General features: G+C 40.2%; 1 protein-coding gene across 2 annotated transcripts in view; it reads left to right on the plus strand.

Annotated features, from left to right (window-relative positions):
* Nucleotides 1-20647, plus strand: part of uggt2 (UDP-glucose glycoprotein glucosyltransferase 2) — a 372492-nt gene that overhangs the window by 322836 nt on the left and 29009 nt on the right. For both annotated transcript variants that reach the window (XM_060826541.1, XM_060826542.1), the window contains exons 32-35: nt 2503-2588; nt 7190-7279; nt 12511-12595; nt 15811-15993. In XM_060826541.1, the coding sequence (XP_060682524.1) occupies nt 2503-2588; nt 7190-7279; nt 12511-12595; nt 15811-15993 (444 nt within the window). The remainder of the gene's footprint in view (nt 1-2502; nt 2589-7189; nt 7280-12510; nt 12596-15810; nt 15994-20647) is intronic.

The following is a 20647-nucleotide window of genomic DNA, read 5'->3' on the forward strand; positions in this document are numbered from 1 at the left end:
TAGGTAGGAGCTAAGGAGGAGCTGTTATCAAGCAAGTCCACATTTGACATGTGGGAATTGCTTAAAGACCAATTGTCAGAGTTAAGGACCAGCATGTTCCAGTAAGGAGAAAGGATAAGGATGGCAAGGAAAGGGACTCTTAGATAACAAGAGAGGTTGTGATTTTTCTCAGAAGGGAAAAAAGTAGTATATGTAAGGTTTAGGAAGCTAAAATCAGACAGCTAAGTGTGGAATATAAAGAAAGCAGAAAGAATTAGGAGAGCAAGAAGGAGCCATGATATAACCTTGGCAAATAGGATTAAAGAGAATCCCAAGGCATTCTATACATGCGTTGAAAAAAAAGAACAAAATTCCTGTGCACCTGAGATTGCTGGGACCTTGACCAAGATCTTTGTATCCTTGCTAGCCCAGAAGACTGGCGAGTAGCTAATGTAGGTTCCTTTGTTCACAAAGGGTAATAGGGAGAATCCAGGAAGTTTTGTGATTTTCACATCAGTGGTTGGGAAGCTATTGGAAAGCATTATGAGGATAGCATTTGCATGCATTTGGAAAAGCATAGCCCAGTTCAGGACAGTCAGTATGGCTTTGTACAGTCATGTCTGACTAACTTGATTGAATTTTTCAAGGAGGTGACGATGGTGATTGTTGAGGGTAGAGAAGTGAATGATGTCTACGTGATTTTAGCAAGGCTTTTGACAAGCTTCCTCGTGGTAGGCTAATCCAGAAGATTTAAGATGCATGGAATCCGCGGTGACTTGGTTGCTTGGATCCAGAATTGTCTTGCCCATAGAAGGCAAACTGTAGTGGTGAAGGTTATTTTTCAGGCTAGAAGTCCAGGAATCCATACTGGGATCTCTGCTGTTTCTGATATATCCAAATGATTTGGATGAAAATGTAGATAGGTTTGCAGACGACGCAAAAATTGGTGGAGTTGTAGATAGTGTAGAAGTTTGTTAAAGGATACAGTGGCATACAGATCAGTTGCAGATATGAGTGGAGCAATAGCAGATGGAGTTTAGTCCAGGTAAGTATGAGGCGCTGCACTTTGGGAGATCAAATAGACTTAGAGATGTACATGGAAACAGACGCTTTGGTCCAACCTGTCAAATTAATCCTTTCTGTTCATATACCCATCCAGGTGCCTTTTAAATGTTGTAATTCTACCTGCCTTCACCACTTCCTCTGGCAGCTCATTACATACACACACTACTCTCTGCATGAAAAAGTTGCCCCTTAGGTTTCTTTTAAATTTTCTCCCTCTCACTTTAAACCTATGCAATCTAGTTTTGGACTTCCCACCCCAGGGAAAAGACCTTGAGTATTTATCCTATCCATGCCCCTCATGATTTTATAAACTTCTAAAAATGTCTTAGCCCCAGCCGATTTAACCACTTCCTTTAGCTCAAACCCTCCAACCCTGGCAACATCCTTGTAAATCTTTTCTGAATTTTTTCAACTTTCAGAACATCCTTCCGATAGGAGGGAGACCAGAATTGCACGCAATATTCCAATAGTAGCCTTACCAATGTCCTGTACAGCTACAACATGACCTCCCAAATCCTGCAATCAATGCACTGATCAGTAAAGGCAAGCATATCAAAAGCTTTGCTCACTATCATGTCTGCCTGCGACGCCACTTTCAAGGAGCTATGAACCTAGATTCCGAGGTCTCTTTTTATAACAACACTCCCTAGACCTTAGAAAAGTATGCTGTTAATAGCAGGATCCGGAACAACATTATTGGACAGAGGGATCTTGGGGTTCAAGTCAATTCTCCCTGAAAGTAGCCACACAAGTAGGTAGGGTGGTAAAGAAGGCGTATAGCATGCTTGACTTTATTGGTCAGGGCAATGAGTACAAGAGTTGCATTCATTTCTGGTCACCACATTACAGAAAGGATGTAGAAGCTTTAGCAGTGTTTATAGAATAGGTTCACAGGAAGTCTGCCTGGATTATAGGGTATGAGCTATAAGGAGAGGCTTGAAAAACTCGGGTTGTTTTCTCAGGAGCAGCCGTGGCTGAGGGGAGACTTGGTAGAAATCCATAGGATTATAAGATGCATAGATAGGGTTAATGGTCAGAATCTTTTTCCCATAATTGAAATGTCTAATGCTAGGGGGCATGTATTTAAGGGGAAAGTTCAAAAGAGATGTGAGGGGCAAGTCTTTTATACAGGGAGTGGTAAGAGTCTGGAAACACGCTGTCGGGGTGGTGGTGGAGGCAGATCCAATCGGGGCATTTAAGGGACGTTTAGGTAAGCACATGAATATGCAAGGAATGGAGGGATCTGGACCAAGGGCAGACAGAATGGAGTAGTTTAATTTGGCATCATATTCAGCACAACATCGTGGACTGAAGGGCATGTTCCTATGCTGTACTATTCTTTGTTTGATGTTGAAAGCTCATTAATTCACTGTTATTTGTGTTTATTTGTAAATAAATCTGTGTTTCCCGTGCTTCAGACCATTATGTCACTTTCATCCTATTTTGGGTTACTTACAGGTGAACAAAAAGCCCGATAAAATAAATGAAGATTTGCTCAGCGATGTGGACACAGAAGACAAGGGGATCTGGGAGTCAATCACAAGGTATCACAAGGTGCAGGTACATAGCTCCCTGAAAGTGGCAGCACAAATGGATAAGGTGGTCAAGAAGACTTACAGTATGTTTGCCTTCACTGGTCAGGGCGTTGAGTATAAAAGTTGGCAAGTCATGTTACAGCTGTATAAAACTTTACTTCAATCATATTTGGAGTATTGTGAGCAATTCTGGTTGTAGGAAGGGTGTGCAGGCTTTGGAGAGGGTGCAGAAGAGGTTTACAAGGATGTTGGCTGGATTGGAGTGCATTAGGTATTCAGAGAGGTTGGACAAACTTAGATTGTTTTCTAAGACAAACTTAGAATTTCAGGTTGAAGGGTGACCTGATAAAAATTATAAAATTGAGAGGCATGGAAACTCTTTCCCAGGGTGGAACTGTCAAATACTAGGGAGTGTAGTTTTAGGTGAGAGGGGGCAAGTTCAAAGGAGTATTGCAAGATAAGTTCTTTTTACATGGAGGGTGGCATTTGGACAGACATATCAGGCAGGGAATAGAGTGATAGGGATCACATGCAGGCAGAACGGGTTTGGTTTTAAATGGCACCATAGTCAGCATGGACATAGTGGGCCAAAGGGCCTGTTCCTGCACTGTATTTTCTATATTTTGTGTAACAAAAAATTAGTTACTGACATGTAATGAGAGAGGACAGTGAGTTACTAGGAATAACCTTTTTATCTTGAGAAAAATTCCACCCACAGGAGCCTATCATAATATCCCATAAATAAAAAATGAAATACAGCATCTGATTGAATTCAGGGATATGTTCAGTCAACAGATGGAGCTATGTGACAGGAGAGTAAGTGTTATTTTGGCCCTCCAGAGTTATCTAAGAGTCAGCAGACATTTAAATGGTTTGAGCAGATTACATTATCCAAACTATAACATTTTAGCTATTACCATAAAATTGTTGAATTTCACATTTAATTCATTTATGGCACATTGGCAATGCTGGCTGAGCCAGCATTTATTACCCATCTTTAGTTGCCCTTGAGAGGATATGTTGAATTTCTGCATTCCTTTTTTATAACTGCACCTTCATTGTTTGAGAGGAATTTCCAGCAACTTGATCTAATGACACTGAAGGTGAACTGTAATTGTTTCCATGAAAGATGATGGGTAGAATGGACGGGAACATGCAGTTGGTGATGTTTTCATTTATCTGTTGCCCTTGTCCTTCTGCAGGTGGCCTTGGATTTGGAGGTTGCTGTGTAAGGAACCTTGGTTAGTGACTAAATGCATCTGGTAACTAGTTCCTCCATGTCATGGTGGAGCGAATAAATGTTGAAGGCAGTTAGTTGGTTATTCCTTGATGGTGTCACAGTGCATGTTCTAGGAACTGCATTGATGCAGGTACATCCCCCTGTGTGCTGCAAATGTTTACTGCTGGTAGCCTGCTGAACATGATGGAGAATGATCCTTTGCATGCAAGTACTAGTGAAGAGGAAACTAAAGACAATCTAAAGCTGTCACAGCTGAGAAAAATGCGCAAGTGGCTTAGGAGAAAAAAAACCCAGAAGCACAGGCTGTGGACGACATGAGTTTAAGGACCCACGTTATTAAATAAGTGAGTTGAGTTAGCAGATTGGTCATGAGTGTTGGGAAGAGACAATTACTGAAGAGAATAGCATTTAATTAATGCAAAGATTTGCTGATAAGAAACCAATTATCATCATTCCTGCAGAACAAGAGCTTTCAAGTGGTAAATTTCTGGTTCTTGAATATATCATATTCGTGTTGAGGTCTTTGTGTGGTTAACTATTGTGTTTTTTGTTAAAATTAGTTTGGCAGTCTCTTATGAATATGTTCAGTGACTGACCACCGTGGTAAACAAATCACAGAAATGAAACATGGGATCCATCAAGCCAGATTTGACTCTTGAAGCTCATTTGTTCCAAATTACCATCAACTGGGATCATATCAGAAGTTCTATACTAGCCTCCTCAAGGTCGCAATGCTTTCAAGTTTTGTTTCATCTACAAATATTGAAGTTCTGTCATGTGCTCCAAGGTCTTGGTCATTAATATATAGCAAGGCAATCAAGACAATAATCTCTGGGGAAGTCCATTACAAATCTTTCTCTGGCCTGAAGAACATCAGTACTGTCTGACTCCTGTCACTCATCTATTTCTGTATCCATGTTGCTCCTATCCCTTGTGTTTCATGAGCTGTTATGTTGTTCGTAGGTCTGTTCTGTGGCAGTGGAGCAAATACCTTTTGGAACTCCACATATACTACATCAACAGCATTCCCCTCTTAACCCTCTCATTTAGCACTTCAAAAAAACTCCAGCAAGTTAGTCAAAGATAATTTTCCCTTGAGGAAACCATGCATGGATTTCTTAACGAACCTGCATTTGTAATTCCCTGAACATCTGACATCACTCTTGAGGCCAAGTAAAACTGAAAGAATGACCAGTGCCTCCAGAATTTCTACATTAATTTCCTTCCTGGTCTTGGTGTCTTATCAACTTTATGTCTCAGATTGTCTGATATCTCACTTAATTGTCAAACCTTTTAATAACTGAATTCTCTTCTTTCTCTGTGGCTTGGGTCAACACTATCTTCCTTGATAAAGATCTTGAATTCAATTATTGGTGACTCATTTTCTTCAATATCCAATGTGTACAGCACGACTTAGAAAAAATCCATTCATTGCATCTGAAAGGCTACAATACTGAAGTTAGCCCTGCTACATGCTCTGTGGTCAGGTTAGTCTTAAGTGTCAGCCCTGACACAGTTAGCAGCATATTTGACTCTCACTCACAATCAGGCAGTATAGCAACAAACAATATTCAACTGATAAAAGGGCTAATTTCAGTAGATTTTGAAGGAATTTGGTGCAGCTGGATTAAAAAGAAAAACTGCAGTCAAACAGCAATAAGTATTCAAGAAGGAGATAGACCATGTACAAACAAACATTCAAATAAAAGCAAAATACTGCAGACACTCAAAATCTGAAACATATAGAGAATGCTGGAGAAACTCAGCAGATCAGGCATCATTTGTAGTGAGAGAAAAAGAATTAACATTTGAGTCTGGTGATTGATCCTAGCCTTTCATTTGAAGGACAAAGAAGGGACATCTAGAGTTAAACCTTCCCAGATGGCTAAAAGTAAAGATGGTAAAACAGGCTTTTGATAAGTACCAAGTTCAAATAATACAGTAGCAATCTAGCAGAAATAGGAAATAGCAAGGAGATATGAATAAAGGAAAAAATAAGCAAGTATGAGAAAAATTAACAAATAATGAAAAACACTTGACAGCTTTTATCAACATGTAATGATTCAAAACTAAAAAGGAAATTTTGTGGAGGCAGAGGCCTGTTGAGCCCCCAAGTGAGGTGACATGCTGGCTCAGTGATTAGAGCTACTGCCTTCCAGTACCAGGGACCTAGGTTTAATTCCACCCTTGGATAACTGTTTATGTGCAGTTAGCATATTCTACCTCTGTCCCCATCAGGTGCTCTGGTTTCCTCCCACAGTCCAAAGATGTGCAGGTTAATTAGGTTGGCTATGCTAAATTGCTCAAAGTGTCCAGGGTTGTGCAGACTAGGTGGATTAGCAGGGGAAATGTAAGATAATAGGGTAGAGGGGTGGATCTGGATGGGATGCTGTTCAGAAGGTCAGTGTGGACTTAATAGGCCAAATGGCCTGCTTCTGCACAATACAGATTGTAAGTGGGTACTTTATATGTGTTCCTGCTAAACAATAGGATATCTCAGTGGTGGAGAACATAATAGAGACATTGGATTGGATTAAAATAAGCAAGAGTAACTTAAGTACTGGCACAAGTTCAAAGTAGAAAATCCAAACGGTCCATGGATAGAATTTATAGACAAGGTCTTTTCCCTGGGTTGGGGGAGTCCAGAAATAGAGGGCATAGGTTTAGGGTGAGAAGATAAAGATTTAAAAGGGACCTAAAGGCAACTTTTTCATGCAAAGGGTGTTGCATGTATGGAATACGCTGCCATAGGAAGTGGTAGAGGCTGATACAATTACAACATTTAAAAGGCATCTGGATGCATATATGAATAAGAAGGGTTGCGACCAATATGGGCCAATTGTTGACAAATGGGACTAGATTAATTCAGGATATCTGGTCGGCGTGGATGAGTTGGACCAAAGGGTCTGTTTTCTTACTGTACATCTCTATGACTCTGTCAAGTGTATCTTAGTTTACTGAGGAAAGTACATAGTGGGAACTCTGGCCACTATCTTCTAATCCTTTAATATGGGGTGCTGATAGAGAACCGAAGGATACAAATGTCACACTCCATTTACATATGGGGAGCTGGATAACGAATTGAGTAAACTGTGTTTGAACATGACCATTTTTAATTTGTGCTGTCAGTGCAACAGTAAATGGAATAGGAAGTATTTTCCATTCAAGCAACATCAAATGCCTACTGAAGAACAAAGGGAATTACTACTTAGGATGTGAACATAGAATTACATGGAACAACTTTAATCAGATTTTCAAGAATAAATTTATTCTGTGATCAGAATTGAGCTCAAATTATGCCAGTGTAGGTTTTGTGGAATTCTTTGATTTTTTGCATAACAATCAAGTGACTCACTTCCCTGTGCTTCAGCTTTGCAGAAGGTTTCCGGTCTGAACAGAAAGATGACATCCTAAACATTTTCTCTGTTGCATCAGGACATCTTTATGAGCGATTTTTGAGGTCAGTTGATGACTAAGTGTTTCCAATATTAACTATGTGGTCAGGGAGAGTGAAGAAGAGTCTGGAAATATGCTATTACCAGGAACATGGTGACTACCCAATCAAATGATCAGCCTGACCAGTGGGAAGGAGATGTGGAAATAATTTGAATTATGGGTAGGGGTGAAAGTGGGGTTTGCATGTTATCAGGGAAGGCTGGTGAGGTCAGCAACTGGAATGCATGGCTGGAGGTTGGACAGGTTGAGGCTAAAACTTTGTCAGCCTGAGGAAGGACATCCCTCCCCCTTTACATTTTAAAAGAACCAAGGGTTAAGAGGGAAGGGGGAATATGGCATTCCCTCTTATCTCCTGGTTTCTATGTTTCTATATATTTGATACAACTCCAGAAGAAAGCAACTCAAATGATTGCTCAAATGAAAGCAAATCAAATGAAACATTCATTTTCTCTATCTCTGACTCTCAGTAACAGCTGATGGATATTGATGGATCTTTTAAATATAATTTGTATGGTGATCCACTCTCTGTGGAGTGATCAAATCAGTCCTACTTCCTGTTCTATTCCCGAGCTCGGCAATTTGTTTTTCTAAAGTGCCATCAATTTTCTTTTGAAATTAATGATTTCCGCTTGCACAGCTATAAGACTGTACATGCTACATCATTGCCATGTTTTGCATAAAGTCCTTTGACACATCTCTTGAGTCTCTTGCAAAAGCCTTAAATATTGTACTGTTAGTCTTTTTACATTCCACCTTACAGCTTATCTGTGCCTGTGTTTGCTTGTCTCAAACTGTCATATTCCTGTACCTCTCTTTAGTCTCTTTCTTTGAACGTGAGTAATTCCAGGATTATGCTGTTCTAACAAATATAATAGCACAGTAGCTCAGTGGTTAGCATTGTTGCCTCACATTACCAAGGTAGACAAGTAGGAGGCTGGACGAACACAGCAAACCAGGCAGCATCAGGAGGTGGAGAAGTCGACATCTCAGATGTAACCCTTCTTCAGGACTGGGGGTGGGTGTAAAGGGAGCTGTAGATAAAGGAGGTCAGGAGGTGGTGTGGGGGGAGGTTGGTGAGGTGGGAATAGGTGGAGACAGGTATAGGGTCGATGGGAAGGATGAATCTGGTAGCTGGCTGAGGGGAATGGAAGGGAAGGGGATGGGCTAGGAAGGGAGTTGGGGGATGGCAAGGGAAGTTATTTGAAATTGGAGAACTCGATGTTGATTCCTCCAGGCTGTAGGCTGCCCAGGTAGAAGATAAGGGTTGTTCCTCCAATTTGCAATTCGGTGGGGTTGGTGGGAAGAGTGGCACAAACCAGTGATTGGTGATGGGAATGGTCCTTGTGGAAGGCAGACAGGTTGGGGAAGGGAGTGGTCGTGGTGGTGTCTAGTTGGAGTTGCTGGAAATAATTAAGGAAAATGCGTTGGATACGCAGACTGGGAGGGGGGCGTAGGTGAGGACAAAGGGGGACTCTGTCTTTATTGTGTTTGTGGGGAGGAGGGGTTTAGAGCAGTGGAACAAGGAAAGGAGGTGGTGCAGTGGAGGGAAACCATGCCCTTCGTCAATCCTTGGTTTGCATCACTCCACCCACCCTCCACACACACACACACACACACACACACACACACACAACCTTCCCCTGCAACCAGAAAAGGTACAAAAGCTGCCAGCACACCACCCCCTCACCTCCATCCAGGGCCCCAAACAGTCCTTCCAGGAGAGACAGACGTTCACCAGCCTCTCCTCTAACCTAGTTTACTGTATCTAGTGCTCCTCATGTGGTCTTCTCTACAACAGGGAGACCAAGCATAATCTAAGAGAATGTTTCACGGAGCATCTCAGCCAGGCCCGCAGGGGCCGAACTGACCTCCCAGTCACCACCTATTTTAATTCCCCTTCTCACTCCCCTTCCAACATGACCATCTTTGGCCTCCTCCATTGCCACAACAAATCCAACCGCAAATTGGAGGAACAACACCGCATCTTCAGCCGACAGCCCGGAGGACTCAACACTGAGTTCTTCAATTTCAAGTATCCTCCCTTCCCAGCCCCTCCCCCTCCCTTCAATTCCTTTCAGTCATCTAACAGATTCATCCCTCCTATCAACCAACCTGGTCGTACCTTCTACCTGTCTTCACATATCCCTATCTCCCCACCCTGCCCCCCACCCCCTTTATCTGCAGCTCCCCTTACACATACCCCCAGTTCTGAAGAAAGGTTACAACCAAAATATCGACTTCTCCATCTCCTGATGCTGCCTGGCTTGCTGCATTCTCCCATCTTCCTGCTTGTCTACCTTAGATTCCAGCATCTGCAGTTTTTTTTTGCCTCAAAATACCAAAGCAGTGTTATTTCCAGCCTTGGGCGACTGCCTGTGTGGAGTTTGCACATTCTCTATCTGTCCATGTCGGTTTCTGCTCGGAACTCCAGTTTCCAATGTTCAAAGAATGTGCAAGCTAGGTGGATTGGCCATGCTAAATTGCCCTATTGTGTGCAGGGATGTTCAGGCTAGGAGGGTTGGTTGCGGTAATATGGGGTATGGGGAATCGTGTGCAGGACTGGGGCTGGATAAGATGGGCCAAATGACCTCTTTCTGCACTTTAGGGATTCTCTAACACGTGTGGGTGAAATTGTAAGTTATAAGTCTCTATTCAACATTTATCTACTCATGTGTCTCATTTCTATCATGGTTCAGGCTGCCTTATTCTAGAATTGCTACTTAATGCATGTCAATTAATGTTTCCATTTATCAGGGAGCCCGTTAGCTGGATGGCTGGTTTGCTATGCAGTGTAACGTCAATGACCTGGGTTCAATTCCCATACCACCTGCTGTCACCATGAAGGACTCTCCTCAGCCTCTCTCCTCGCCTGAGGTGTGGTGACCCTCAGGTTAAACCACCACCAATCACCTCTCTCCCTCTGATGAGAGAGCAGCCGTCATGGAACTATGGCAACTTATAGCATTTTTACACCTTTTACCATTTATCAACATCGAAAACTGATTTAGATCTGGAAGAAATTTGTAATTTCAATTTCGAAGCGTTTATAAGCAATCCGAGATCTTTAAAGAGACAGTCATTTGGATACAAATAAATTCCTTTTGAAAAAGGATAGAAATGTCATTAAGGGTTAGAGCTGTTTGGATAATTAAAGATAAATTAAGGTTAGAATCAAGCAGAAGTGTCAGCTTATGATAAATGCCTGATTGTCATTATGCAATGGAAAATCAAACTGGGAAAAAAAAATTGGAAGAAAACTGAACAAGGAAATGAGGGGCAAAGAGAAGTGTGGGAAGACAGTGAAAGGTAGCGTAATAGTATTCTGTAAAAGTTAAAAATGTAACACTCAAGTCAAAGGAAATTAGGTGTTGATTAAGCACCAAAAGAAAGATATTTTGTGGAGGCAGAGGGCAAAGCTGAAGCATAAAGTCCCTTCCATTTGCATTCACTAAAGAAAAGGATGCAATGCTACAGTTAAAAAAGGCAACCTTAGGGAAAGTAGATGAGGTAGAAGTAGATAAAGAGTGTATTTAAGGAGGTTCTAGGCAATATTTTCCAATCCTCCTTGTATATGGAAAGAATTAAGGATTACAAATACTAGAAGCAAGCTCATAAGATGGAGATGAATAAATTGCAGACAAGTCAGCAGAGTGTTGATGGTATGGAAACAAATGTCTATAATCTGTGGCCAAATAACTTGTCATTTGGAACAGCATCAGTTAATATATGACAACAACACAAATTTGTCAATGTTAAATGATGCCTGACTTACTTAATGTAATTCCTCCATTGTATAACTTAAGAGGCTTGATAAATGTAAATATACTGATAGAGACTTTCAAAAGATGTTGGATTAAATATTATGTCATAGAGATGTTAGCAAAATTTAAGATCCTGGATTAAAGGTAATTGGAAACAAAATTGGCTGAGAGATAAAAAGAAAACTATCATTGTATAAGATGGTATTTTCGAATATTTTGTAGTTTTCGCCGGAGACCTGTACTGAGGGCAGCATTCACTTTGGTCCATATTAATACATGGTGTATAGCAGGCACAATTCCAAAGGTTTGCAGCATATTTTAGCTAGGTGTTCATCTATGCTTTAGAATTAATATACCAAGCTGATAATGCTGTTAAGCAAAAGCACATAGAATTTTATAAATGGATGTACAGTGTAGGATACAAAAGCAGGGAAATAATGACAAATCCACCTGACTTGCTGTTTAGATAGTAAACATTTTAGGTTTAGATAAGTGCAGTAAAGAATATCAAAATAGTACCAGCAATGAGAGAGTTTCAGTTCTGTAATGAATATAGAAAATTTTTCCATAGAACAAATAAGGTGAAAGAAAGATTTAATGTAGATATTCAAAATTAAGAAAGAGTTGATGGGGAGAATCTGTATAATTCAGGAAGAGGCCATTCAGCGCATTGAGTTTACACCTACCCTCCTAACAGCATCTCACCCAGACATCCAGCCCCACCCAATTCGAAACCCACGTAGATTTGGGGGGAATGTGCAAACTCACGCAGTCACTGGCAGCTGGTATCGAACCCAGATTCCTGGTACTGTGAGGCAGCAGTACTAGCCACTGTGCCAGTATATAATCAGAGCAGATATATTGGAGATAAATGGCGAAAGATTGAAGGTGTGATCGGACAATTTATTTTACTCAATTTGGCATTATCATTTGGAATCCATTGCTAGAAGGAGTAGTGGAAACAGATATAATACTACATTTTCAAGAGAAGATCGTTTAGATACTTAAAGAAAACAATGCAGGACTAAGAGTTTTGGGACTTCATGGATTGCTTGTTGAAAGGCACAACAGAATTGAATGCTTTATCGATTTCTGAAATCAAATTGTGCATTTCTGAGAATACAACAAGGCATGTCATGGAATATTTAAGTAGGCTTATAATTGAAATTATTCTAGTAGGTAACATGTATGAGTGCAAATTAGCCTAGAATGAAAGTTTGATCACTTGTGTTCGAGTGAGGATAATTTCCTTCACTAACTTCATTAATTTAAAGATTTTTTTCCAGTTTGTGAACATTCAGTTATTTTCCAAACTATTTATTTGGTACAGCTTGATGAAGTAATGGTATTTTAACTGTGTATGACTGATTTATGTGATAAAACTCTCATTTTGCATTGTAGCCAATGACCTGTACAATTCTTTATGCAAACAGATGTTAAAGTGTTGAATTTTGTTTTACATTTATATTTTCAGAATTATGATGCTTTCTGTGTTAAAACACACAAAATCAACTGTCAAGTTCTGGTTTTTGAAGAATTACCTATCTCCTACTTTCAAAGTAAGGGAACTTTGATATTCAGTGCATTAGATGGGGAATATTGGAAACACTTTAGCAGCGTCTGCAAAGAGAACAGCCAAATTGACATTATGGTTGCGCACATCACTTATCAGAATTGATCTGCTACTGTGTTTTCAGAATTTTCTGTTTTTGACTCCGATTTTAAGCCTTAGAGTCATCGAGATATACAACATGGAAACAGACCCTTGGGTCCAACCTATCCATGTCGACCAGATATCCCAACCCAATCTAGTCCCACCTGCCAGCACCCGGCCCATATCCTTCCAAACCCTTCCTATTCATATACCCATCCAAATGCCTCTTAAATGTTGCAATTGTACCAGCCTCCACCACATTCTCTGGCAGCTCATTCCATACAGGTACCACCCTCTGCGTGAAAAAGTTGCCCTTTAGGTCTCTTTTATATCTTTCCCCTCTCACTCTAAACCTATGCTCTCTAGTTCTGGACTCCCCGACCCCAGGGAAAAGACTTTGTCTATTTAACCTATCCATGCCCCTCATAATTTTGTAAACCTCAATAAGGTCACCCCATAGCCTCCAACGCTCCAGGGAAAACAGCCCCAGCCTGTTCAGCCTCTCCCTGTAGCTCAGATCCTCCAACCCTGGCAACAAGGAAGGAGATCAGAATTGCACGCAATATTCCAACAGTGGCCTAATCAATGTCCTGTACAGCCGCAACGTGACCTCCCAACTCCTGTACTCAATACTCTTGACCAATAAAGGAAAGCATATCAAACGCCTTCTTCACTATCCTACCTACCTGCGACTAAATTACTTACTGTAATTGACACAAAGTATGTAATGACACCATTTGTCCACCAAATTGCATTTATACATACATTTAACATTCAAGTCAAACATTGCCCCACTTTTCCAGCTGCACTAGAATTATGTTAAATAGTCAACCTCAATTGTTCATTCCAAGAATGCAGTTTATTCGTGGTATGCTGTTACCAGGTACTCGGTGTCAAGCTGCTGATAGATCCTGTTTAGTGAATATGCATGGAAGTTTGATACATCCACACAGTACTTACTATACATGATGATCATGAACACATTGGGCGCCTCTGCAAAACTAAGTGAAGTGTGGAACTGATTTCAAGCAGTAACATGTACAAACCCATCAAATAACTATTAATAAAGAACTGATCTGAGCGTGTAAAGAAGAGTCCACACTAAAGAAGATGCCCACTACCAAGTGCACCATGTGAACAAGCACCAGTCACTGGCCTAGCCTTGAAAATATGGGTCTGAATGTGTCCTCAAAGATTGTCAGATGGTGTGATTGTCATCAGAAATGCAGTGCATTTATATGCACTCAAATGGGTCAATTCAAACTTCAAGTCCAGCAAAGATCTCAATAGGTAGTTGGTGCAGTGGCTTTATGGGAAAAAAAATGCCTTTCTGCCTGCAGCAGAAAACCAGTATCACCCAGACACTACCAAAATGCCTCAATGCCAAAATAAACAGTTTCCAGCCCTACATTATCAGACAGCAGGAAAAACATGAGTATCATGATGCCATATGTGCACAATGGACAAATATGAAATTTGATATGACCAGTATCTGAACTGAGGAGTGTGAAGTTTGAAAGCACTTGCAGTGAAGACCACAGGCCATAAGAAGAAGGATTCATGCTGATATTTGCTTGCATGGTGTGTGAAACAAAATAAAAACCTACGATAATTTTAAAAGATAAAGTCATGGCAAGAACAAGTTTCTTCAAGGAATGTTTCTGCATGCTGATGGTAACAGTTTGGTAGATGTGGATGGATTGATTTTATGGATCAGATAATATGTGGAATAGATGACTTTGTGACCCGAATGCTGCTTAGTCTGGGACGTTTTCAAAATCCATATAACTGATAAGATCAAGAGATGCCTGTGAAGAAATAAATTCCACATTGCAGTTATACCATGTTAACATTTGTAGTTTAACCTTTGGAAGTGTGTGTCAACAAATCAATTAAGAATCATGATCAGACTGAATAGAATATGAGGCTGATTAATGGAGAAAACCAACTTTCACAAACAGTGTAAGTTAGCTGTCTGCTGCATGTTTTGTGTAGTTTCATTATAAAATTGTGTAATTAATGCAAAGACTATCATCAGATGATTCATAAATGAAGACTTTTTTATTCAGTGGATGGAGAGGAAAATAATTTGTTGATTGGCAGTTGGGGTAGGTAGCATTCTGAAGTTGAAAACACCACATATAATGCAGATTCTGACAATCTGAACAAACGTAAGGTGTTGAAGAAACTCAGCAGGTCTGGCGGCATCCTTGGAGCAAGAAACAGAGTTAGTGTTTCAGTCCAGTATGACTTCTACAGAACTGACAACACCACGTCTACTCCAGATTGGGATCCCTATGATGATTTCATAGCCAAAGTGACTCAGACTGAATTTGATCAATTCTTTCCATCAATTAATGAAGGCAATGAATTTGATAGATATTCAAACGATTAAGTTATATGATTAAGAAATTATTAATTGTATTAATTAATTTAATTTACATATTATTAATTATTAAGATTTAATTTATTCAATTAATCATGGCAGCATAATTTAATATGAATTACCAGTGAGATTTTATTCTCACATACCAAAATGACAACTACCTATAACCATGAGATTAAAGATTAAATTCCTTACCGTGTGGAAACAAACTATTTGGCCCAACAAGTCCACACCGACCCTCCAAAGAGAAACTCATCCAAGCTCATTTCTCTATGCTATATTTACCCCTGATTATGCACCTGACACTATGGGCAATTTAGCACGGCCAATTCACCTGATCTGCACATCTTTGGACTGTGGGAGGAAACTGGAGCACCCAGAGGAAACCCACACAGATATGGGAAGAGTGTGCAAACTTCACACAGACAGTGGCCCGAAGTGGGAATCAAGCCCCAGTCCCTGGTGCTGTGAGACAGCAGTGCTAACTACTGAGCCACCATGCTGACCTACTTGTATATGCCATACCTGGTGTTCAAGACAGTACCCATTTTGGGACAATTTTGAGAAGGTTCAAAGGTTGACTTACAGGCCAACATTTCCAGCAATGGTGTGTGGTTCCCTAACTACTTCTTGTATGTAACTTTGCACTAGTGATTATGTAAGACACTAATTGGAGTAGCTACTTATAAAGTAAAGTCTTTGACTTGCTTGACAACTTTAATTTCCTCACATAGGAGTTCATTCCAGAAATGGCGAATGAATATGGATTCCTGTATGAACTGGTACAGTACAAGTGGCCGAGATGGCTCCATCAGCAAACAGAGAAGCAGAGAATTATTTGGGGCTACAAGATCCTGTTTCTTGATGTCCTCTTCCCATTAGCTGTTAACAAAATTATTTTTGTTGATGCTGACCAGGTAAATGTGTCTCTTTTGAATGATGGCATGGCTCACATTGGGATTCATTGCTGACAGTTTTCTTGGATCTGCAGCCTGGTCACAGAATGTCAGAGTGTTTCTGAATTTTCAAAGTTAAAAATCACACAACACCAGGTTATAGTCCAACAGGTTTAATTGGAAGCGCTAGCTTTCAGAGTGCCGCTCCTTCAAAATCTGTTGGACTATAACCTGGTGTTGTGTGGTTTCTAACTTTGTACCCCCCAGTCCAACATGGCATCTCCAAAGACTTTGCAGGTTAATACATTAAAACACAGTAATAGGAACAGGAATAGCCATACTACTTCTCAATTCTGCTCAACTATTCAGTAACATTGTGCCTAATTTTTAACCTCAGTTCCCACTTTTCTATTGGATCCTTCTATACCTTGCCACCCGAAGAGACCAAAACTCTTGAGTGTATTTAATGATTAAGCATCCACAGACCTCTGTGGTGGTAATTTCTAAAGATTTGCAAACGTGCCAATGAAGACATCCCTCCTCATTTCCTTTATTTGAGACTGTTTTCTAGTTCTAGATCCTCCATTGAGGGAAAGCAGCACCTCAACACCTACATGTTAATCCCCTCAGAAGTTTACATTTTTCTAAGAGACCACATCTCCTCCTTTAAAGAATCTCGGCCCATTCCACATAAACTCTCGGACTGGTCTGTGAGCCAAGAAATCAATTGAGTTAACCTGTTTTTGTGGCACTTTTGTGGCACATTATATCCCTGCTCCAAATAGGCACATAATGTCCTTGATATGATTTTATCAACACCTTGCGTTAAAAACAAGAAGATTTCAATATTCCTTGCAAAAAAGACCAGCATATTATTTTCCTCCTTAATGTACCTGCATATTAATCTACTATATTTCATGGATGTGAATATCCATTACTCTGTAGTACCAACAATGTTTCTTGCTATTTTAAAATTTATCCTGGCTTTTGATATTTATGCTGATGGGACCAGCCTCTAATGCCCACATGTTATCTCCTTATAACTACTTTGTTATAAATTCATATCATTCACCTTTATCTCTTTAAAACTTACTGGTCCATCCAGCTTTCTTTCATCATCAAACATGGTCAATGCACTCATCCTAAATCATTGATGTAGAATGTAAATAGCTGAGATCAAAGAAACACTCTTTGTGGCAAATCCAATGCTTTCAGTGAGTCCAATCCCATCATCAGTTACCTGAAGGCAGTGCCTTGCCTCACTCTCTTTCCATATCTCTCTGCCTTATGTCATTCTAATTTCAACCATCTAACATTGATGACTTCTTTTCTCCTATACTTCCTTAAAATCTTCCCTCAATAACTGTTTCCTCCTAAAATGTGCTCTAATTTCTACCTTTTCATGAGAATGCTCAACTAATTACATTGTTAATTTATTCTTCACAGCTCATCATTTGTACCTTTTTCTGTCCAACTGATCCATCCTTTTCTGCTTCAAGCCCATATCTCAAAGCTGTTTGATCTGCTTCTGCTGTGCAAGGTTGGAACAACTTGAAGATACACTGTTTATTTCAACTTTCTGTTTTTTGCCTGTTAACCAATATTTTGTCCTTGTTATTTTTTTCACCCCAATTCCATCAACCCTTATTTAGCTTCTTATGCATCTTGATGAGTACCTTCCAGAAATCCAAGTATTCGCGCATACTGGCTACCCTAAAACTACCTAGCCAGTAAAATAATCAAAAAGTTTGAATACATTTGTCATCAGGATTGACCTTTTTTGATGCTGACTCTGCCTAATCTTTGTCATGAATATCTAAGTACCTTTAACACCTTCCTATTAATGGATTCCAGCAAGTTCAGAATGACTCATGTCAAGCCAAAAGTTTTTCTGTCTCCCTCCATTCTCAAGTAGCAGTGATATATTTTTCACGCTCCATTTGACTGAGGTCATCCTAGAATCAAAGGAAATATTTAATGGATCCATTATCACTTTTTCTAGGAGCCAGAATGTAAGCAATCAGATTCAGATTTATTTTTTTCTCTATTGTTTTTGAGGATATGAATCACTTCGAGAGCTGGGCTTTCACCAGAGGTGGAAAGATTGATGCAGGAAATTTCCCAACTCTGCAGACCATTTCCTTTAACACTGCCCCACATAATATATTTCATCTCCATACCCCCTCTATATCCCTATTTCGTTTTGATGCCTCCTGCCACATCGTTTGTACCTATTCACACTATATGTGTCATAGAACCAGTAAGCCAAATAACAAAGACAAGTTTTGAATTGCACTTTTTTTTAAAAAAATGCCATTTAGAAATCTGCTTTGAAAAGACTTACTGTTAGGGTATATAAAAGAATCAGTCAAACATACATGTAATATCATAGAGAGGCCGAGGCCTAATGTTAATGGCACTGAACTAGTAATTCAGAAACCAGGCACAATTTGAATCTCACCATGGCAGGTATTAAAAGTTGTCTTCAATAAAAAGTCTGGAATAAAATCCTAAACTAATAGCAACCATTGTAACCACTGTTAATTGTCATTAAGAAAAGATCTGGTTTATTCGTGTCTTTTAGGGATCCCCTCAAACATTTTAAGAAGGTAATCCAGACCCGAACCTTTCTAGTTGTTCTAGGCAGATGTAAGGTGAATATCCCAGGAGTGATCCCAGCAGCTGGTCAAACCATTTGGCTTCAAGTAAAACAGAATTTATTTACACACCACTGAATGAAATATAAATCAAAGAATCAGAATTTGGAATAACAACGATTTGAAAACCCAACCAACTCTATTGCAACTTAATGATGCTCTTCCAATTTCCTACGACATCCCCATAAGCACATCCCCTGGCAAAAAGATAAATTCAAACCCAGGTTTTTACAGGAGAGATGTTAGAGAGAGGGAGAGAGAGAAGATCAACCGAGGATCATTTGCTGAAGCATGAACTCTCTTTCCACTGTAGCTGCTTCTCTGTCTCCAGCAGTTTTTTAACCAGCAGCTTCGGCTAGGCTGCTTGCTTAAACCCAAACCAAACAAGGAAAAATCCCTGAAGTAGGAGAACTGGTCACTCCCCTTTTATTACAGAATTGTTTTTTTTTAAAAAGCCTAAAAGCCTTTTTCCTGATTTTTGCCTTGGGCAGTATTTATTAGCCATTAGCAAATGCCCCAAAAGCCCAGACAAATCAGAACCTCTGCCTTTTACAACCCCTCTTGAAAAAGACAAAAGACAACATGCCCTTGTTAAAGGAGTAGCGTAATCACACATCCTTACCCGGTCTAGCCTTTTTGTGACTCCAGACCTACAGTAATGTGATTGACTCTGAACTGCTTGTCAGAAAATGAGGAATGGTAATAAATGCTAGCCTAGCCAGTGATGTCCACATCCTCTGAATGTATAAAAACTAAGAAAATAACCCTTGGCTCATTTCACACAGATTAATATTTTTAAATACATATGCAGATGTTAAATTAAGGCATTCAGGAAACTAATAACTTAACACTAAGGTTTTTAGAATAGATTCCCTACAGTGTGGGAACAGGCCCTTTGGCCCAACCAGTCCATTCCGACCCTCCGAAGAATAACCCACCCAGACCCATTTCCCTCTGACTAATGCACCTAACACTATGGGCAATTTAGCATGGCCAATTCACCTGACCTGCACATCTTTGGATTGTGGGAGGAAACCAGAGCATCTGGAGGAAACCCACGCAGACACAGGGAGAATGTGCAAACTCCACACAGACACATTCACCTGAGGCTGGAATTGAACCTGGGACCCTGGTGCTGTGAGGCAGCAGTGCTAACTGCTGAGCCACTATGCCACGCTTATTGAGGTCAATCAATCAAACCATACAATCTGCTTCCATCTATAATAACTGATTCCCACTGATCACAATTTAGAAACACTCGAGCAGCACAGCCAAGCATTCGTAATAACATTTCTATGAATTGAATTTTTACAAAAGGTAGCATATCTGTTTCTGCAGATAATCCAGGCACATAACAAGACTATCCCAGTGTGATGTTTGGTTTACACAACTGGAAAGAACTGCTGTCTTTCTTTGATTTAACATTTTTTTTACTGGTTGTGTTAAGTTATTCTTTCTGTGCTCTCTTTTGTTGTGTATCAGTATTATTTGACTAAATTTAAGAGTTGTGAAGTGTTTAAAACCTATTATTGATATTTTAATTGCTCGGTTGACACTTCCATCGTGCTGTAGGAACAGTTTATGCTTTCAAATATTTTGTGAATGAGTTGACATGGAGATGGAAGTGAGGTAAGTGGGGGTGAGGGAGAGAGTGGGCGAAAGTGAGGACTGCAGATGCTGGAGATCAGAGTCAAGATTAGAGTGGTGCTGGAAAAGCACAGCAGGTCAGGCAACATCCGAGGAGCAGGAAAATCGATGTTTCAGGCAGGTGCCCTTCATCAGGAATGAGGCTGAGGGTGAGAGGCTCTAATAGTCTTTCATACATCTCAAGTGCAGTTCGAAAGAACTGAGACAGATTCTCACCCCAACTTAGCATGGCACCCGGCCACCCACCATGGCCACCTTTCCTATGCTTCTGATTCAGGGCTCCAATTCTATTCTGCACCTGACTGCCCTAATGTGTTCCTCCAATTCCAATGTAATCTCTGGTAACATGAAGACTTGAATCTGGGTCCTTA

The sequence above is a fragment of the Hemiscyllium ocellatum genome, chromosome 6, assembly GCF_020745735.1.
Source record: "Hemiscyllium ocellatum isolate sHemOce1 chromosome 6, sHemOce1.pat.X.cur, whole genome shotgun sequence".
Lineage (NCBI taxonomy): Eukaryota > Metazoa > Chordata > Chondrichthyes > Orectolobiformes > Hemiscylliidae > Hemiscyllium > Hemiscyllium ocellatum.